Raw genomic sequence first — 19831 nt, 5'->3', positions numbered from 1 at the left:
CTCCAGGCAGATTGCTTCCTATTCCCCACCTGTATCATCCCGGCACATGGGCTGGATCGTTAAGGACCTGTGCAATGTTAAGCATGGAGAAAATGTTTCAGTGGCATTCCTAATGATGAAGAGGGTGGAGGGGTGGTGCAAAGTTAGGGCACAGATACTCCAGTTTGGCACGGGGCTTCAAATTTAAAAGTATTTTTTTAGGACAATAACTGCATCACCTGCCGAACGGACCCCAGGACAGATCTTGGATTAAAAGCAGCTATCTGGAGGTACAATTGTTTTTGTTTTTTTTTGGGGGGGGGGGTCAGATTGTGGGTACAGAGTCGCTTTAATGTTCACCTATCTTGTAATGGACATGGGAATACTTCATTAAATCCTTTGCAGATATGTGGATGCCAAAAAACAATATGCTGCTGATGTTTTAGGTTTTTAGACTCCTGCTTAGGCTGGAATCGGTAATATAGGCATAAGACACCCATGTGGGCATGTAAAGCAACGGGAAACCTACATATAAGTATGGGATTTGCAGCTGATCACCTTGATGCTCTCTCTTTTCCAGGAGTGTATTTGCCACTTCTGTGGGAGCAGAGTTTCTGCTGGAAAAGCCCAATTGCTTTGGGCTACACAAGGGGACACTTCTCTGCCCTGGTAGCAATGGAGAACGATGGCTATGACAATCGCGGGGCTGGTGCAAATCTGAACACAGACGACGATGTAACGGTTACATTTCTGCCTCTGGTAGACAGTGAACGGAAGCTCTTACACATTCACTTCTTATCAGCGCAAGAGGTAAGAGGTCATGGTAATCCCATAATAGCTCGATGCTTTGCACATAGATGCCTGTCTATATGTCTGAGCCTATCCTTAGAAATGATGTTAGTCTTCTAGACAAACAGATGCCCTAATAATGAAAAGTTGGTTATGATGTTTGCAGCCATGAGCTGCTTACTCTAATCCCTGATTGAGAGCAGTCCAGCTCTATAGGCTGAACAGCCTGGGATCCATCACTGGCACCATTGATGAAGCTTAGAAACCGGATGGACCCAGTTGTAAGTCCGTTAGATGGCTGTCGTGGCTTTATGAATGAAAGCCATGATTGTAGTGTAAACACAGGCTTAGATTTTTATTTAGATTCTACCATTTCCCTTTGTAAACTGAGCATTACATATGGCACAAACTGTGAGCTGAGAAAACAGAGCACTTTAATCTCTGCTGCTTTCTTGCAAAGATACTACATCACGTTTGCTGCTTTAGAAGTAGTGGATACAGTCACTTTGTGTCTGTCCCCTTGATGCCAGATCTTCAGCATATTTTTCCTTGTACTTGTCCTTTATCGATGCAGTCCATTAATGACCTTATACTATGTGCCCAAAGTTCTATTCTATTGTGTAGATGAGTCTTAAGTATGCATACTCATGTTGACATATCCTACATCCCCCCACCATAAAAAGCTTATTACACAAGTGTTCCTTGTCTTTCAGCTTGGCAACGAGGACCAGCAGGAAAAGCTCCTGCGCGAATGGTTGGATTGTTGTGTGACTGAAGGTGGCGTGTTGGTAGCCATGCAGAAAAGCTCTCGCCGTCGTAACCACCCCCTAGTGACGCAGATGGTGGAAAAATGGCTAGATGGTTATCGTCAGATCCGCCCGTGTACGGCACTGTCTGATGGAGAGGAAGATGAAGATGATGAGGATGAGTGAGAAGAAGCTGTAGTGTTGAAGGCTATATGTATGAACCGCACATGATGTGGGTCATGACTGGGACCTGAGGTAATGGGACCCTGCCTCAACTACTTGAGGCCTGACACAGGGAGGAATGCTCGAGCCCACCTAATCCTGAGGAGATGGCACCTGTAGCTCTGAAGAAGACATCCTTGTCATTGGGACTGGACACTATTTTTCATTTTGTCTCTCCCTCCTCCTCTGGATTGTAAATCTTGGCGTATAATGCATGTGTTGTGCAATGGTGGGGGGGAGAGTATTCTGAAGGTGAAAACCCCATGGTCAACCCATAAGTATAATGGGCTGGTCACTTTTTGCTTTCCCCTAGTTCCTGACCTTCTTTTTTTTTTTTTTTTTTTTTTTCCTTTTTAATTTTTTTCCATTTCACTTCTTTTAATTGCCCCTCACTCAATTTTTAACCCTGGCATTACTGGACAGGCCAAGATCCGTATATTGCACAGTTACAGACAAAAGGCTTGTGTCTGTCTTAAGCAATAAAGGGGTTAATCCATTACCTTTTTTTTTTTTTAGGATGCTATTCACAAGTGGTAAGAACACAGATCAGGCTAAGCGGCCTGCCTTCCTGCACAAGCAATGATGGTCTCAGATGTCAGACCGAATCAGTTTTGGTTTTATTTTCCTTTTGTTTTGTGGTATTGAAATAGTTAAGGGTTCAGTGGAGAAAGGTTGAATACATTATTTCTGTTTTGGGTCCCCCCTTTTTTTTTTTTTTTTTTTTTTAATTCCCCTTCATCTTACACCCAAGTATTTTTTGTTGTCCTTTGCAGAAACCTTTTTATATTTATTTGTCCTTAGACACTTGTCCCTTCCCCTTCATGCAGGAATTAGGTTCTAAAGCGATTGTGTGCAGTTTTCCAGCTTGGACTTGATTGCGAATGTGGCACAAATACATCGTCTTGCTGTGAACATCTCGCACTGCTTTCTGTGTCACTTTGTACTTACTTTGATCTGGAAGGATTGAACCTTCTAAGGCATTTCTCACTAGGAAAAGGTCTCTTTACATCTGTTACATTAACAAGATGTGTTATTACACCAAATTACTGCCTGCAATTCAGTCACCACAGGCCCATCCGCCCACTTCAGTAGACTTGGGATGGGTCCCTTGATGCTCCTTCCTCCAAGCATGTTAGAGTAAAACCTTGTGTTGCTGTCAAGTAAAGATTTGATTAAAGGGGTTCTCCAGGCTTACAAAAACACAGCCACTTTTTTCACAAAAAGTGCCACTCTAGCTCCATTCCCTTCAATGTAACTGAGCTGCAACACCCACACTAAGAGCAAAAGTGTAATACCGCACTCAAGAAATTAAGATTATTATTTTTTTTTAAATAATAATTCTGGATAACCCCTTTAAAGCGACTCTGTACTCACAATCTGTCCCCCCCCCAAAGCCAATTGTACCTTCAGATAGCTGCTTTTAATCCAAGATCTGTCCTGGGGTCCGTTCGGCAGGGGTTGCAGTTATAGTGATGAAAACAACTTTTAATCCTGCAGCGCTGTGTCTAACGGCCGGGGCTTACATTTGTATATGCATTAGGCTGACACAACCTCTCTGTCCTTCCTCCCCACCCCCCTCATCATTAGGAATACTCCAGGCAGATTGCTTCCTATTCCCCACCTGTGGCAGCATGGCACATGGGCTGGATCGTTAATACACCTGTGCAAAGCTCAAACAGCAGTAACTGTTCCTGGATCATTCCTAATAATGAGGAGGGTGGGGAGGAAGGACAGAGAGGTGGTGCCAGCCTAATGCATATACAAATGTCATCCCCGGCCCTTAGACACAGCGCTGCTGGATTAAAAGTTGTTTTTAGGACAATAACTGCATCCCCTACCGAACGGACCACAGGACAGATCTTGGATTAAAAGCAGCTATCTGACAGTACAAGTGGTTTGGGGGGGACAGATTGTGGGTACAGAGTCTCTTTAAGTGCTTCTTGCCTTGTTGCACATCACAGCTCCATAGACTTTGAAAAAATGGGAGAGGGAAAGAAGAGTTTAGCAGAGCACTTCTCCCTTTCCGTTCTAATGTTGGGATTTTAGCACCCAGACCCCAATCAATCAATTTTTTTTTACTGGTTTTCCCCTGTAATTCCCTTACCTTAACTAGCATTTTATGGGTGCAGTGACTGGACAATAAAATAAGGTGTTATACTGTAAAGGGAGCCTGTCCTGATGATAGTCTTTTACATTCTGATTTGACACTGGTGACGGGGTTAGTAACACCTGGCTCAGTCGTTGACCCTGTGACTCCCTATATATGAGCATGCTTGGAGTTGTAGTTCTGCAACAACTACAATCCTGACTCGCTGCTTCTATATCCATTTATTGTCTCATAGTTGTCAATCCAAAATTAGAACAAAAAAAATTCCATATTGGATCTTCTTTTGCTGAGATCCTGTACTGGGCCATGTTCAGATGGGGCAGATGTGACTCCCTTTGCTGTGGACTGTGCTGCAGATTTCACTCCATACAATTTGCAGGGCCTGCATTTACCACATGCATAAGGTTTCCACTACGAAAGTTGCTAACTGTACATCAACCTTACAAACTGCGCCTCTCCTGTTCATACACTGCATTACATCTAGAACACATGAGACCTGCACCAGCTTTTTTACATTTTATTTGTACTTCAAAGTGACTGGGCTAGTTTTCCGTCGCCTGAATTTATAGTCCATTTCAAAAATGACAACCCAGTTGAGAACACACAGTATGAGGTGAAACGCTAGAGTCATTCTAGGAGGACCTAAGGGTAAAATGGACATATAAAGAAAAATAGTGGAATCCAGAATAACAAAATACAGTTACTTTGTATGTAGACGATAGACTTGAGATTTCCTGAGCCAGTGGATCATAAGGACAAACGAGAGACAAACATCACACTAATAGATCCCGTCCAGTCTGGTGTCATACGAATGCAGGACTAATCTGTCACGTTGCTGCTGTAGAGATGTTCCTGTATCGTACCTTGGTCCCTCCACAGGTTGCACTGAACAGTAGGCTATGGTTTGTGATTCACATTAGTTGCATGGTAAAATGGATGTAGAGTCTGCTTCTTAACCCTGTCGTGTCTGGTTCCCCAGTATGTTGAGGCTGTACTGGCTGCTGGTTTATGACCTTGTGACCATGTTTTGTTAGCTGCACTTTTTTTTGTCCCGAGTTGCAACATGGTCCCTTTGTCAGTCAGTAGCCTGTGTGATTGCCAGAGCCGCTTCCTATTGCTAAATGCAGTGCAGCCTTTGTGTGTGAGGCTGCTGGACGGTATGGGCACTGAGGGATGAGAAGAGTCAGGTGTATCCCTTGTAGTGGGGTAATCCTGACTGCAGGAGGGCTGGCGGGAGCTGATAAGGGACCTGGAGGGAGAATGAACAAAGAGTTAACAAAAGTTACTGAACAAATTCTATTACTCTTGTGAGAGATTTAGCATGTTTCAATGCAAGTTTTTATACAGGAAATCTTTAAAATCAATTGCTAACTGAGTTGATGGTCTGTACATGGCTTATATCTCAGATTCAACTCCGGTCACCATGGAAGATCAGCTGCTCAAATCCTGATCAGCACAGCGCTGTAGATTTTGCGGTGGCTGCTCCTGGTACTGCACGTAGTTCCTTTCACTGGAATAGGGCTGAGCAGTGATACCAGCCCACAATATGTACAAAGTCTGCAGCATGATCCTCACTGATCATCTATTGAGGGTCCATCCTAACATATATAACACTACATTCTTCGGTCATGAACCCATTTTAGCCACTGTGCATTAGTCGGGTTAGTGTAACCTGTCTGTACTAATACACACCCGTTTCTTCATAATATCACTGCTATGGGCTTTGCAGGAGATTTCTTAGTGTGTGGTGTGAATGTATCCCCAAGTTTATTTTCATTTTATCTTGTATGATTTCAATAACCCCAACCGTGTGGGCTAATGATGAGAACATCAATAGGTAAGAATGCTATATACCATATTGCTTGTGTATTTTATTACTACATTAAAGATCTCGCACCTGCAACATTTCTTAGTAGTAATAGATTAGTCTGTACATCTAGGTCCCAGTCTACCTGGTGTTACATAGGGGGAATGTACTGTATCTGCCCGGTAACAGACAGGCCACAGATTATACACTACACTGAGACCAGAGTATACAGGGGGTTTACTTTATTAGCTTTATTAGAAGAATATTCTTATAAACTAAAGTTTACACTTGGGAACTGGCTGCAAATAACTATCTTGGTTATTCTAATGCAGCTCTGAAAAAGAGAAACCACATTAGGTTTATTGAGCTAGCTCTGGGGTGGGGAACCTTGACTCTCCCGCTGTTGCAAAACTACAACTCCCATCATGCCTGGACAGCCAAAGCTTCAGCTGTTGCGAAACTATAACTCTCATCATGCCTGGACAGTTAAAGCTTTGGCTGTCCAGGCATGATGGGAGTTGTAGTTTTGCAACAGCTGGAGAGCTTCCCTGAGCTTGAGGCTGATGTACTCACTAGCAGTCTTCAAAGTTTACATACATATGAAGTTAGTAGTAGTTATATAGAGCTACATTGGATAGGGAATGCCCTGGTGACAATACTGCTTTCCTCATTTCCTTTGAACACAGGGTCAATCTAGCTGCATTGTCTGACAATCTGGGTGCTAGGGCTATGCTGCCTGCAACCCTTTACTGGTTGTCAAGCAGAATAGAGCTAGCAACCAGTTCATCTTTCATTCCTGTTCAGCTTTAGGCTGGTATCAGACTATAAGGCCACAAGTCCTGGGCTGATGGTGGGTCTGGTAACCCTATCTGACTATATCATTTACTACCATGCAGTCAGCCTGGGTCACTAGACCACCTTGTTAGACCATCACTTGCAGCCTTAATACATGTGTCAAGGAGGAGGCTTGTTATGCCTCTCAGCCCCTTACTTGTCTTAAAAAAATATATATATATATATATATATTATAAAGCCAGTTTAAAAAAAAAAAAACCTTTATACCAATACAAGACTCAATCTTGTGTACTGGATCTTATATTCCAAATATGCTTAAACTGTAGTGAAGATCTTTACCAACCCTAATAAAAAGGAAATGTTACTTTGAAGAACATGGATGTGCATATTTACTTACCTGATGTATATTTGTAACAGAAAGCTGCAGTAACACAAGCAGCCACATGGTGTCAGCAGCCTTATTAAATAGAATGTTATACAGAAACTGATCTGACAATGTAACCAGCCACAACTTAGGTTTGGAATAATGTAATTCCTTGATGTTTCTAAAATCTCTAGTTAGTGAAACTAATTCACATCCATGTGGGAGAACCCACACAGGCTTAAAGGAGTATTCTGTCCCTAGAGTGGAAAAAAAAAAAATGAATATGCTGCCAGGGGAATTTCATTCCAATTCGCTTCCATTTAGGCCCCAGTTCTCACTTCTGTTGAGCGAGCTGGACCTGCTTCCAAGTGCTCATCAGCAATCACTTGCTGTGGTGGTGTCCTGTCAGTGATTGGCTAAGACAGCGGAACCAAGCACTATTATTGGAAAACGGACGAAAGTAAGGTGATTGGGGCTAGATAAGTATATTTCTTACTCAAGGGCTGGAATATCCTTTAAGGCTATGTTCACGGGGGGCATGAACATCAACTGGATACGTATCACTTGATTTTAATTGGAATGAGGGCACACTAAGGTATGGCCTTGAGCCATACTTTATACTGAGCATAGCCTATTTTCTATGGCTGCTGGTCAATGGACTGCAGATGTAGTAAACAGATTTGTTATTTACTACGGCCGTAGCGTTCCTTACACTTCAATGTAATTGTGTGCTGTCACTAAACAACGGCCATTTATTGCAAAGAAAAATCCAGTGTGTGCACCTAATACTGCAGCCACCTGAGGAATTGTTAGTTGTATCCTATGCAGTTTCTCATGTCTCACAGCTAAATGTTTGCTGCACTCTATTGGGTAAGAGTTCTATTGTGGGTTTTGTCCACCTACAAGCTGCATTATTAATGGAGAGGGGAAAAAAACCAACCCCCCCCTCCATAGGGAAACATTGAGGTTGCTTTAGACTTATGTCTGCACAACATTTTTGCAAGAACATTGTCATTTACTGACAGTAAACAGGGAGAAGTTGGCATATTCTCTCCTGAATGTAGATGGTGCCCTTGCCCCCAAGGGGTGTGGCTTTATACAATGGTCTACATCTAAACTTGGACTAGACAGTCTTCAGATACCAGATTTATCTATCACACATTGGAAGACAAAGCTTGAAGATTTCAAATATTAAATGGTTTTCATAGATCCAGGCCCCTCCTTCTTAGGTTGAGGTGTTTCAGCTTTGCCTAGACCTGTAATGTAGCTGCTGAATGTGGATGGTGCCTCAGTGATCCAAGAATAGATGTCTACATGAAACCGCTCACTATCAGTTGTATGAAAATGTTTGAGTTTGATTGAACCTATGTCTTCCCGGCCCGTGGGGAAGGAGGACACAGCCCGAGTACGGCCTAAAATTCCAGGCAGTACCCGGGCTGTCTCCTTCCCCACGGGCCGGGAAGGCATCGGAAATCAAATGCTGCACGTTTGAAAATGTGAGTTTAATCGAACCTAAGATTTCCCAATGTTCGATCATCTCTAATCACATATTAGGCTTTTAGAGAAAACATAGCCTTATTGTAAAGGTGCCATAGAACATCACTGCCCCTGGATTATCAGGGTATCTTTACACAAAGTTTCATCGCATTAACACAATGAAGGACGGCTATACAGTAGTTAATTGCAGTAATTAATCATGTAAGAGATGCATTACTGCATGTGGGAACACATCCTCAGACAGTCAACTAAAGCAGGCAAGTTTTATTTCTGTATTTTTTATTTTACATTGGAGAAGGTATATTGCTCTACAGATGTAATAATTATCATCTGTAATTCAAGGATTAGAAAAACATACAAGCTTTCTACCAGAAAAGGCGCCACACTGGTATTTAGATTGTATGGGCTGTTGGAGCTTAGTTCTATTGATGTGAATGAAGCGAAGCTGTAATACCACACATACAACCGGACCGTGAATAACCTTTTTAAAAAGGTGCCCATTGTTTGAATTAAAAGGAAATATTTTTTTTTTGTATTTTTATTTTTTCAGAGAGATCTATCAACTGTAATTCACATTCCAATGAACACATTCATTGTGGAAGAGGAGAGGCACAAGAGAAATCCCATTAAGCAAAAGAGGCTGAATTTACAAATGACTCCATGTGCAAGGGCCCATACAGCATATCAGGGGATTGGGAAAGCCTCTAACTCCTTGTACCAGAGAATAAAAGCATTTTCTATGTTCTGGAAGCACAGACAGATATATAAGGAGACACATGGCACCTTTCATATAACAGTGGCAGCAGTTTGGAACATGAATTACAGCTGACAGATTTACCATAAATTGAGAGGGGGGCTATGACTTTCTCCATTGTAGTGTTAAAGTGTTACTTTTTATTGAATTTTTATCATTAGAAATGTTGTCATTAGAATTTTTATCATGAAAAAGCAGTTTACTTTCTCTTTCTCCATAGGAAAACCATAAAGACAGGGGGAGAGCTTCAGAGGCAGCAAAACAGAACAACAAAGAGTTATTTTACATTCACATTACAGGCTCTCTCCTCTGCAGTCCCCACTAACCTCTCTGACCTCTGAATAGCACTCTAAATAGCTCCCCTGCTGTGCAATACTTTGTTCTCGGCTCTCAGCTGCCCGCTGATCTCGCTCCTTCCCCCTCCCCTCTTCATAGACCAGACAGATCCGACTGATGAAAAAAACAGTCGAGATTTCCTGATTCTGAGGAGTGGATGACAGAAAGGAGAGAAGGGGGGGGGGGGCCTGGGAAAAGGCTTTACTACACTTGCGATATGGAACACTGCCTGAACAAGGCTGGTGCAGCCCTGCTGTTCATGACCCAGTCATTGGTGGGCTGTCACTTGTAATTTTTCTAAACATTTTTTAGGCCGGGTTAACACTACATAAGACACCGGACTGTACTACAGTACTGTACGAATGAACTTCAATTCTATTGAATTGGGATGTGGACGCATCCGTGTGTGCCCACATCCCAATTCACTATAGAAGACAATGGAGAGTGCGGCCGGAGCAGCACTTTCCATTGTGTGAACAGCAGGGCTGTGGAGTCGGGGGTCAGAGCTAGCTTTGGCTGGAGTAGGAAAAAAATGTAACCGACTCAGACTACAGTTTTAAAAGACAAAACTTAGAACAATTCAGAATGAATTGTTAGAATGTTGCTCATAATATATATTCATGAGCAAAACTTAGAATAGGACATTGGCCCTATTACATAAGGGGGGGGTCATGGTAAAGTTGTAAGTCACTATTTGGCAGTTTGTTTCTGAGCTATGGCTGCAGCAGGCTGTGTGTGTGTGTGTGTGTGTGTGTGTGTGTGTGTGTGTGTGTGTGCGTGCATGCTATGGCTGCCGCAGGCTGTGTGTGTGTGTGTATGTGCGTGCTATGGCTGCAGCAGGCTGTGTGTGTGTGTGTGTATGTGCGTGCTATGGCTGCAGCAGGCTGTGTGTGTGCGTGCTATGGCTGCAGCAGGCTGTGTGTGTGTGTGTGTGAGTGCTATGGCTGCAGCAGGCTGTGTGTGTGCGTGTGTGTGTGTATGTACTATGGCTGCAGCAGTGTGTGTGTGTGTGTATGTATGTACTATGGCTGCAGCAGTGTGTGTGTGTGTGTGTGTGTGTGTGTGTGTGTGTACTATGGCTGCAGCAGTGTGTGTGTGTGTGTGTGTATGTACTATGGCTGCAGCAGTGTGTGTGTGTGTGTGTGTGTGTGTGTATGTACTATGGCTGCAGCAGTGTGTGTGTGTGTGTGTGTGTGTGTGTGTGTGTGTGTGTGTGTGTGTGTGTGTGTGTGCGCGCACGCGCGCTCGCTATGGCTGCATCAGGCTGTGTGAGTGTGCGCTATGGCTGCAGCAGGCTGTGTGTGCGCGCTATGGCGTGCCCCCACACCCACAGGCACCCCTCTATATCACTATGTTTGACCTCTATATTACAGGTATCTGGCATTATTAGCAGTATTACTAAGTGTATGGTGAATATTTAGTTAGAAACTAAAAGACCACCTGCTCCTTCTAGTCTAATTGTGAATAGTTCAGGACATGGAGGCTGGAGACTGGCTGCATCCACTGCACACATAGGAAAATCTGCTTTATATCTTCCCTCATTCCCTCAGAAGTCGCCCCAGGATCATGTAGGACATTAGGGAGAAGCTGCTGAGCCAGTGTGATAAATAACTCCCCTGGTATCTGACCGGCCATTTATGAAGGAGCCGGACCTGATAAAATTCAGGAGTCTGAGTCACAGCTTACCGACTCCACAGCCCTAATGCAATGTGAAGTTTCTATTAATCATGGCCATGATTAATAGAAATTTTATGTTGTGTGAACTTAACTGTAAAAAAAAATGTAAGGCTATTACGCCAAATATTTTAATGACGTACTCGCCCGGATCCCCCTGGGCTGCCATACATTGTGTGACATGGTGTGACCTTGGCTCCTGTACCTGCACTCCTTAGCAGTGGGTGTCGACTGCAATGGCTGTGATTGGGGGGTAGGGCCTGAGAAGATGCCAGTGTTACACTGACCGGTACAATCTGCTGCAGAACAGAATTAAGACAGTGTATTACAGGAGCGATACAATGACTTCTCAAACTTTTTGTACCTGGACCTCACTAGGCATCTATCCATGTTCATGCTGGGGCTCCTTCAACAAACACTTATTACTGCATATTGTCAAATACCACCATGTAATGCAATTAATACAGACCCAGCTGTAGTATAACTGCCGCCAGGTGGGCATGGGGGCAGTGTTGGTTTATCTTCCTAACCCCCAATAGTAGCTAACCTCTCCCCTCTTTCACAGCTCAAACGGGGTAAAGTGCTGTAGGGGAACAAAGATATATTGTAGGACAGTAAGGTCCAGGGAGAAGTGGACAGGCTAGGGGGTGATGCTGCAGGAGGGTCCCTCTGGTTATCTCTTATAGCACATTTTTTTACATCTTGTCGCCATTAGAAAACAAACATATTCTCACCTCTCTGCGCTCCCTCGCCTTCCTCACTCCCAAGAAGAGCTTGTCTCATAAGTAATTGCAGCTACAATCACTGGCTGCGGAGCTGTCCCATCTTAGTCAGTTTCTAATATGGCAGCAAGGTATATTAAAAAAAAAAATATATATATATATGCTAGCGCCGGATAACCCCTTTAAGTTTCTGCAGAGCCATTTACTCTTGCACTGCCCCCTAGGTCATGGGTCTCCAGACTTTGGTTCTCCAGCTGTTGCAATACTACATTTCCCCATCATGCCGGGCATGATGGGAATTGTGCCCATGCCCTCCTAGGTAAAGGACCATGTCCGTAAGTGCAGAGTCTGCATGGAAAACGGAGAGCTGCCATTGTAGCCTCTGTTCTGGAGTCCCTGCCGTGTACACATTATGGGGCATGGTGCGTCAACACTGGAATTTGGAGGGAAGATTTTTATTATACAAACTTAGCGAAAACAGTACAAAATTTAAAAATGTGAAAAAGTCAGACGTGCTAGGTTTTTTGTTCTTCCATCTCTCCAAGTAAGAAGCAGTTATATGTACACTAAACAGGGCTGAAATGAAAATTACAAGTCGTCCTGTAAATAAAAAAAAAAAAACAACAAAAGACATCAAGTAGCCATCAACAGAAAAAAAAAAGCGGTCTCAGCACCTAATACCCACTGATTAAAACTTCTGCTGTGTCAGAGGTTTACTTTAACGTGTACCTGTACATCCCTGTGCACAACACATGAAGTCATTTAGAAAGAACTATTGTGCACAGTGCAGCCCCCCCCCCCCAACAAACAAAAAAATAAGGTGTAGTAAGGCCTTACACACACACACGCACACGTTCTACATTCACAGGCATGCCATCCACTGAAGGCCTGTGGTGGAGTCCCCTGCGGCTGCTTCATTACAGTGATGTGAATATTATAAGGCTTTCCCCACTCCCAGCATCATATTGGTAGAGGATACCGTGTGGGGTGGGGGACCCCACTACAGGGCTTCCACGGACAGCACCTCCATGAAACATGGAACGTGTGTATAAGGCCTAAAGGGGATAAAATAATACGTATATAAAAAGGCAAAAACTATTCAGTACGAAATATACAAGGAGGCAAATACTTCCTAAAGATAATGCATCATCTGAAAATAACCCAGTGTTTACATCCAGTTTTTTATATTAAAAATCTTTGTGTAAGAATTTAGATGTTTTTCTAATTTTCCATTACACTACTCCCAGACTGTGTTGCCTATGTCCATGAAGTTCATCTCCAACAGCTCAAGCAAGATGGATGGCCACATATTTAAAGTGATTCTGTCATTTTTCAGAAGTCAATAAATTGTACAAGCAATTTTAGGAAAAGCTGTAATAGGTTTTATTAAGCAAAGTTTCTTTCTGTAATAAAAAAAAGCTGTTTTCCTACCTCCCCCTCACTTCAGAAGAAGCAGGATTTCTGTGTCCATTATGCTCTATGGAGATGGGAGGGGGTCGAGGGGGGAGGAGTCAAGGTGGAGGGGTGAGCACAGACAGGAGAGAAGGCAGCCCTCTAAAACACTACATCCTGCAATATTATCTCACCATGTTCCCAGATATGCACTGACCTTTCTGACCTGTGAATCCAGCTTTTTCTGTGCCCAGACAGAGCAAAGAACTCCCTGCTCACTGATCCCCCTCGATCCCTCCCCCCTCCATAGGTTATAATGCACTCAGCAAACCAGTCTTCAGTATAGAGAAGCAAAATGAAGACGGCTTTGCCCGATAAGCTGGAAAACAACTTTTTGAGTAAAGAAAGAGGCTTAAAATCACTTGTACTATTGATTTCTGCAAAAATTACACGTTTGTAAATTAAAAGTTTACACTTAAAAGCACACAGGAAAATTGGGGTTACAATATCACTTTTTTTGTACACTAGTCATTGTTGGACAGTGTCACTAAGGAAGAGGTTAGCCTCTGTTGAACCCCCTCTCCCCGCCTCATCACAGGGAAAGCGTGGATAACAGCACTGGACAGAGTCAGGCAGAGGGTGTGCAACGGACATTGTCCAACAATGATAAAATGTACACAGGAAAACTGGGGAATCAGTATGACATTAAGGGGGGGGAAAAAAAAAGTACATTGAAACCATTTAAAAAAAAAGTAGAAGTAGAAGAGGAAAAAAAAAACAAAAAAAAAAAAATGAACATGCATCAGTATATGATTTTAAGTCAGTAAAAAAAAAATATTTAGGCAGTACCTTCAATTTTAACACATGGCAAGAAGATAGGGGGGCTGTCAGGTACTTACATAGTGGAAGCTGTGATCAGCGCTTCTCTCCCTGGAGAGGCTGCACACACACGGATCTAGACAAACACAAATGTGAATCTTGTCATTGATGCTTATTACAGTCTAATAAATGTTCTTCATAAGCGACTGGCATCTCGTTTATTGTCTTATTCTGATCTTTGCAATATAATAAATGGCATCTTACCTGTAGGGGGCGCCATTCAGATCCATGTTGGTCCCTGTTTGCTCAATGGTAGGCCACTGTGTTGTTGCCACTAAAAATTCTTTGTTTACACAATTTCGTAGACTGTCTGGAATTCGACCTTTAGGACAATTGAAATCAGAGTATTTGTAGATAACTGAATAATCATGACTGTACACCACAGATCCTAGATCCATACAGTATGGGGATAGCAGGTAAGGAACGGACCACCTCACATTCATGGCAGGGACTATGGAGTAGAGGTCAATATCCTGCCAGACCTGACAATTAACACAGGTCTCTTTTTCTTCCCTTAAAGAGACTTTCCAAGGAAAAAAAAAAAAAAAAAAGAAGGATGACCCATTCTCAGGGTAGAACAGCTCAACATTTTTTCCCCCAGTAAACCAGTGAAGGAGGCGGGATCCGAGCAGACTTCAAAAGGATCCCGCCTCCTTCACTGAGTGGCTTAGCGGCCCTGAGATGTAGCGTCAGACACCAGGAAGCGGCCGGGAACCGGGGACCGGAGCGCCGCGATGAGTGACCCGCCGCTGGAACCGGGGAGGTGAGTGGACGTCTTTTATTTCAGCCACCTCCTCCCCAAAAAGTGCCCCCAGGCTGGAGCACCCCTTTAATCAGGTTCCTAGGGATCTCTGAAGCTGAGATCTGGGCTGTTGTATGTAGGGTTCTTACTGAGGTACTGCTTGCATGCTTGGGCTATAAAGAAGAGAAGCTAGTAGTTTGGCTAGATTGATACTAGGTTTTCGTAGCCATCAAAACAGGCGCAGTGTCCTTCACAACAGGTAAAACATACTGACAGGATCCTGTTCTTTTTGCCCTTTTCTGGACGCATACTGGGCCTTAAAGAGATATTTTCATCTCAACTAATATAGTTATACTTGTAGGGCTTGTAAAATTATATATTTTTGCAAGTACATTAATTTAGTCTCCTGATATGCCGCTTCTTCTCTTCCGTGGTCGACAGCTCGTTGTATAGGTTACCGACCACCACTCTGCTCTGAAAACAATGGTCTGGCTGGATATAGAGATAGATATAGAGATTATATATATATATATATATATATATATATATATATATATATATATATATATATATATTTATTATAATATATCTATTATTATATATTATAATATATATATATTATTATATATTATAATATATATATATATTATGCCTTGGATTACGAGCATAATTCGTTCCGGGACGGTGCTTGTAATCCAAATCCACTCTTAAACCAAAGCAAATTTTCCCATAAGAAATCATGTAAATGCAGGCAATTGGTTCCACACCCCAAAAATAATGATTTTATATTCTGAATAACATGTAGAACAGATCAAACAAACAATTATAAACAGCTGAATATGTGATATTATAAGTTACTGTACAGAATAGCAATCAGCATGTGGAGTATAATGTATAGTAACTGCATAAACCTGAAAAACAGCAGCAGTTTGTAGATACAGGATGGAACTGCAGATCCCTATAATGTAGTAGTGTAGTACAACAGGCTAGAATAGAGAAGCAGGGCTGCTGTCAGAGGTTTGTGTGGTCACATGACAGCAATGGGGAAAGGGGTGGGTTCAGCATGGACCCATTAAGACTGACAGAGACTGCAGGGAGACTGAAGGAATGAGCAGTGCAGATGTGGGCACAATGTAGCAGCACTTTCTGTCCGAGAAGACGGGTTACAGCTATGGCGAGATTACCTCCACAGTCCTGTCCCCTGATGCAAGCCCCAGCCTGAAGTGTATCTGCTATGATTTGGAAGGTGAGGGAGACTTCAGAGGTCAGAGTACAGGGCTATATACCCTGCAATACAGAATATGCCCCTCACCAACTCGCCCTCCCACCCAGTACAGGGAGCTCTTAAACCAAAACAATGCTCTTAAACCAAGTCACAATTTTGAAAAACTGTGAGCTCTTAAACCGAAACGCTCTTAAACCAAGTTACTCTTAAACCAAGGTACCACTGTGTATATATATATTTGTGTATACATATACACTCACCCTCTATACACCTACATTATAGCTATATATACACACACACCAGCCAGACCACTGCTCTTAGAGCAGACAAACCTAGACAAAAAGCTGTCCCCAATGGGAAGGAAAAAGCAGCTTAAAAAGGATTTAACTTGACAAGTCCTACAAGTGTTACTAGGTTAGTCGAGATGAGATGAGGTAATCCAGGATTTTAAAACTGCAGAAGCTCAGAACTACTGATAACAAGTTTAGGGAGAGAGTAACAGTTACTACTAAATGGAAGTTTCAAAACTTCCTCTATATTTTACCCCATCCTAGAATAAGCGATCCTCTTACCTGTGACAGCTCTGCGCATCTCGGTGGCTGCAGCTTCTCTCATCTCCAGGGATGCCTGCTCACTGTACCATGCTGTATGCGGGGTGCAGATCAGATTGGGGGCATCCTTTAGTGGACCCTGAGCGTATCTGTAAGGTACAAGAAATTCTGGTAACAATACTGAATACTGTTGGATGCAGCTCTAAGGCTCCCTTGAAAACATGGATACAACTATAGGCCATAGGCTGTATCCATGTTTTACAGGACTTCTGGGGCTGCATCCAACTTCTTCAGCTACCGGTAAGCCAATGCAAAGCGTTCAGGTTCGCTTATCTATAATATACACTTTTTTTTGACCCTGGACACCCCCTTTAATGCATACTTGGGATATGGATGGGTTGCATGTGCAATACTCACATGAAAGGTTCAGACTCGTGAACATCTAGAGCGGCTCCTCTGATTCTGCCTTCCTTCAGTGCCTGAGCCAAAGCCTTTTCATCTACTAAACCTCCGCGAGCTGTATTCACAAGGAAAGCTCCTTGCCTCATCTGCAGACATAGAGTAGATTGAACATTATGACTATGGCCTGCTCTAAGTATAGGAATACCAAAGTGATAGTCATATGCATCACCTGTACTAGAAATTGTCCCTTTTTCATGTGGACAATCTCAGAACTAGAGAACAACAACATTTTCCCTCCACTGAAGACAATAATATCCTTTTATTGTTTTATGCAATTTTCTTTAGTATGTTTTTGTAACTCAATTGACTTTAAATTAATCTGTGAGCTTTGCTATATAGATTGGGACGGAGGCAGCAGAGGACAATGGATGATGGCTTAATTATATTTCTGGAGGCCTAAATAACCCTATACACAGAGATAAGCAGGGCCGTATTTACCACTAGGCACCAGGGGGAAAGGGGAAGGAAACTAATTTTTTTTTTTGCCCCCACCTCCCGTTTGGACTAGCCAGTAAATCTAGTGTATTTTCAAGGAGGGGGGGGGTTTAAATGTCAGGCCTGGAGCTATTACCTACCAATCCTGTGGTGAGAATTCTCTCAGACTTTATGCAGACCGCTCTATTCTTTGATTCAATTTGGAAATTTGTTTTTGTTTTAAGCAGTTAAAAAACGAGAAAAAACACGATTCAAACAATGTTTCTCCCCCAGCTCCGGGGCGTCTTCAGGTTTAGTGCCTAGGGCAGCAGCAGCTGTTAATATGGCCCTGGAGATAAGGCTGTGTATGCAACTCTCCCTGGTCTTGGGGTTATACTCCATTACTTCCTGAAGCCTATTCACACTAAAAGTTCTAATACACCGCAACGAAACCCAACAGGCCCCATTATATTAGTGGGGTCCACTGGGCACAGTGGTCAGTCATTGCCACCGTGGTTTCTGTTGTAATACAAGCAGTGTCTTGACCCTACTGCACTGTCTATACACCCCATACATGAATTTAATTAAATTAAAAGGAAAATAAATATTATGCTCAAACATTAATTGGTTGTGATTTACCTACACTTGTTCCACTAGGTACTTTTATAAGTACTGCCATAGACTGTATCCAACTTCAACAACCAGTATTCAAATGCTGAATAATCAGACTCTAGCATGCTCAAGTAATGATCGATCAGTGATGATAACTAGCCATTTAGCAGCGGACGATTCTGATGTTATTGCATTTACAGATTGCCGTTATAAACCATCATTTTTATGGCCGTTAATCATTCCTCAGGACAACCCACACAGCATGTTTTATCTGCGAATGACTTATTACACAAGCAGATTTGCGAACGATCCAGCCATAACTTTGACATGTTGAAAGACAACAACAATTAGATTTTTTTTTTTTAATTTTTGATTGTTGAGCGTTTATCATTTAGTGCGATTCTCTGCATTAAAAACACTGGAACCATCTAGCACTGTGCAGGTCCTCAGATTATATCCACTGTAAGGGTATATTCACACTAAGCAAACGTGGCGGAATTCAGCGCTGCCTATGGAAGGTCTCGCGCACCTCAGCTGGAAGAATTGACATGTCATTGATATGTCCCTCCCATAGAGATAGTGTCACACTGAGGCAGACGGGATTCCGCCACATTTGCTCAGTGTGAACATACCCTAATGTACATAGACCTATAACCCCGTGTGTGATTGACAGTCAGAAGTGATATAGCCGTCATTTACCTGTTTGATTGTGAAGTCGTTTATGAGGTGGTGGTTGTGTTCATTCAGGTTGCAGTGCAGAGACACGCAGTCGCTTTGGTAAAGCAAGTCCTGCAGTGTGTACACCCTCTGCACGCCCAGCGAGCGCTCCGTCCCGTCCTGCAGGTATGGGTCATAAAAGATAACATTGAAGCCAAACACCTTGGCCCTTACAGCCACTGCCTGTCCTACACGACCTGCGAGAGAAAAACATCACCGGAGAGGAGGAGTCAGCTGAACTATACTCACCGCATACAACACTCCACTAAAAACATGGCTCTAAAATAACAACACTTATTCATTCATAGGGAAGGAAAATGCTGGACTGCTAACAGATTGCATAGAACAGTTTATTGATTCATCTGACTTCTGCACTCTGTAAGCCAATGTATGGACTGAGCAGATCTGGCAAAAGTTAACCCTGGGGAATATATCTAATGCCCCAGGATAGCGGGTCGGAGTTAGACGTCATGTAAGCGTTCTATCTACAGCAGGTTAGCCAATTACGTGCAGTGAGTGCTAAGAAGATATAAGCTGCAGAGTACAGGGGATTACAGATTACGAACAGAAAGCCAGAGTTAATAACTCAACTGTTGACACAGTTTACATCTGTGCCAGTGCAAGTAAATATCAACATACAGGGAAGGTGTGGTGCTCCACCACTGGTATTTCTCTTGTGCACCTGTCCTAAAGTTTGCACTCAGTGGGGAAACTGAAGTACTACATCCACCACTTAACCCAAGTGTCCCTACTGTATTTATATATGTATTATTTCTTAACATATGAACTTCATCCTATCACCATCTTCCTCTCTCTTACCCAGACTTAACCCCTACCACTCACAGGAGGGTTTAGATTGTACCTCTGTAGGAGGATTTACACTGGTGGAGGAAGTGAGTTGTCTAGTCCTAGTTTCTAGTGAGAGAGGCCACAACAAACCAAGTTCCTGCGGAAGTTAAGCCAGGGACTAGCTTTGGCCAGGACCCCTGAAAGAAGATTTCTCTATGCAAGTAACCACTAGTGCTAAGCCACTGTAGGGGAGAGC

The 19831-nt window shown here is 42.9% G+C and overlaps 2 protein-coding genes across 8 annotated transcripts in view; one reads left to right on the top strand and one right to left on the bottom strand.

Moving 5' to 3' along the window:
* ZRANB1 (zinc finger RANBP2-type containing 1) overlaps positions 1 to 2654 on the top strand; it is a 39284-nt gene extending 36630 nt beyond the window's left edge. For all 3 annotated transcript variants that reach the window (XM_069980078.1, XM_069980079.1, XM_069980077.1), the window contains exons 9-10: positions 560 to 789; positions 1482 to 2654. In XM_069980078.1, the coding sequence (XP_069836179.1) occupies positions 560 to 789; positions 1482 to 1700 (449 nt within the window). In that variant the 3' untranslated portion in view covers positions 1701 to 2654. The remainder of the gene's footprint in view (positions 1 to 559; positions 790 to 1481) is intronic.
* Positions 2655 to 4350: 1696 nt separating this feature from the next.
* The window catches only part of CTBP2 (C-terminal binding protein 2), a 79972-nt gene continuing 64491 nt past the window's right edge, over positions 4351 to 19831 (bottom strand). For all 5 annotated transcript variants that reach the window (XM_069980074.1, XM_069980076.1, XM_069980073.1 and 2 more), the window contains exons 6-11: positions 18769 to 18983; positions 16999 to 17129; positions 16603 to 16730; positions 14268 to 14385; positions 14084 to 14139; positions 4351 to 5092 (exon numbers count right to left, since the gene is read on the bottom strand). In XM_069980074.1, the coding sequence (XP_069836175.1) occupies positions 14100 to 14139; positions 14268 to 14385; positions 16603 to 16730; positions 16999 to 17129; positions 18769 to 18983 (632 nt within the window). In that variant the 3' untranslated portion in view covers positions 4351 to 5092; positions 14084 to 14099. The remainder of the gene's footprint in view (positions 5093 to 14083; positions 14140 to 14267; positions 14386 to 16602; positions 16731 to 16998; positions 17130 to 18768; positions 18984 to 19831) is intronic.

The sequence above is a fragment of the Dendropsophus ebraccatus genome, chromosome 8 (genome assembly GCF_027789765.1).
Source record: "Dendropsophus ebraccatus isolate aDenEbr1 chromosome 8, aDenEbr1.pat, whole genome shotgun sequence".
NCBI classification, from domain to species: Eukaryota; Metazoa; Chordata; class Amphibia; order Anura; family Hylidae; genus Dendropsophus; species Dendropsophus ebraccatus.
The sequence above is the reverse complement of the archived record's forward strand: the minus strand, read 5'-3'. Positions and strand labels throughout refer to the sequence as shown.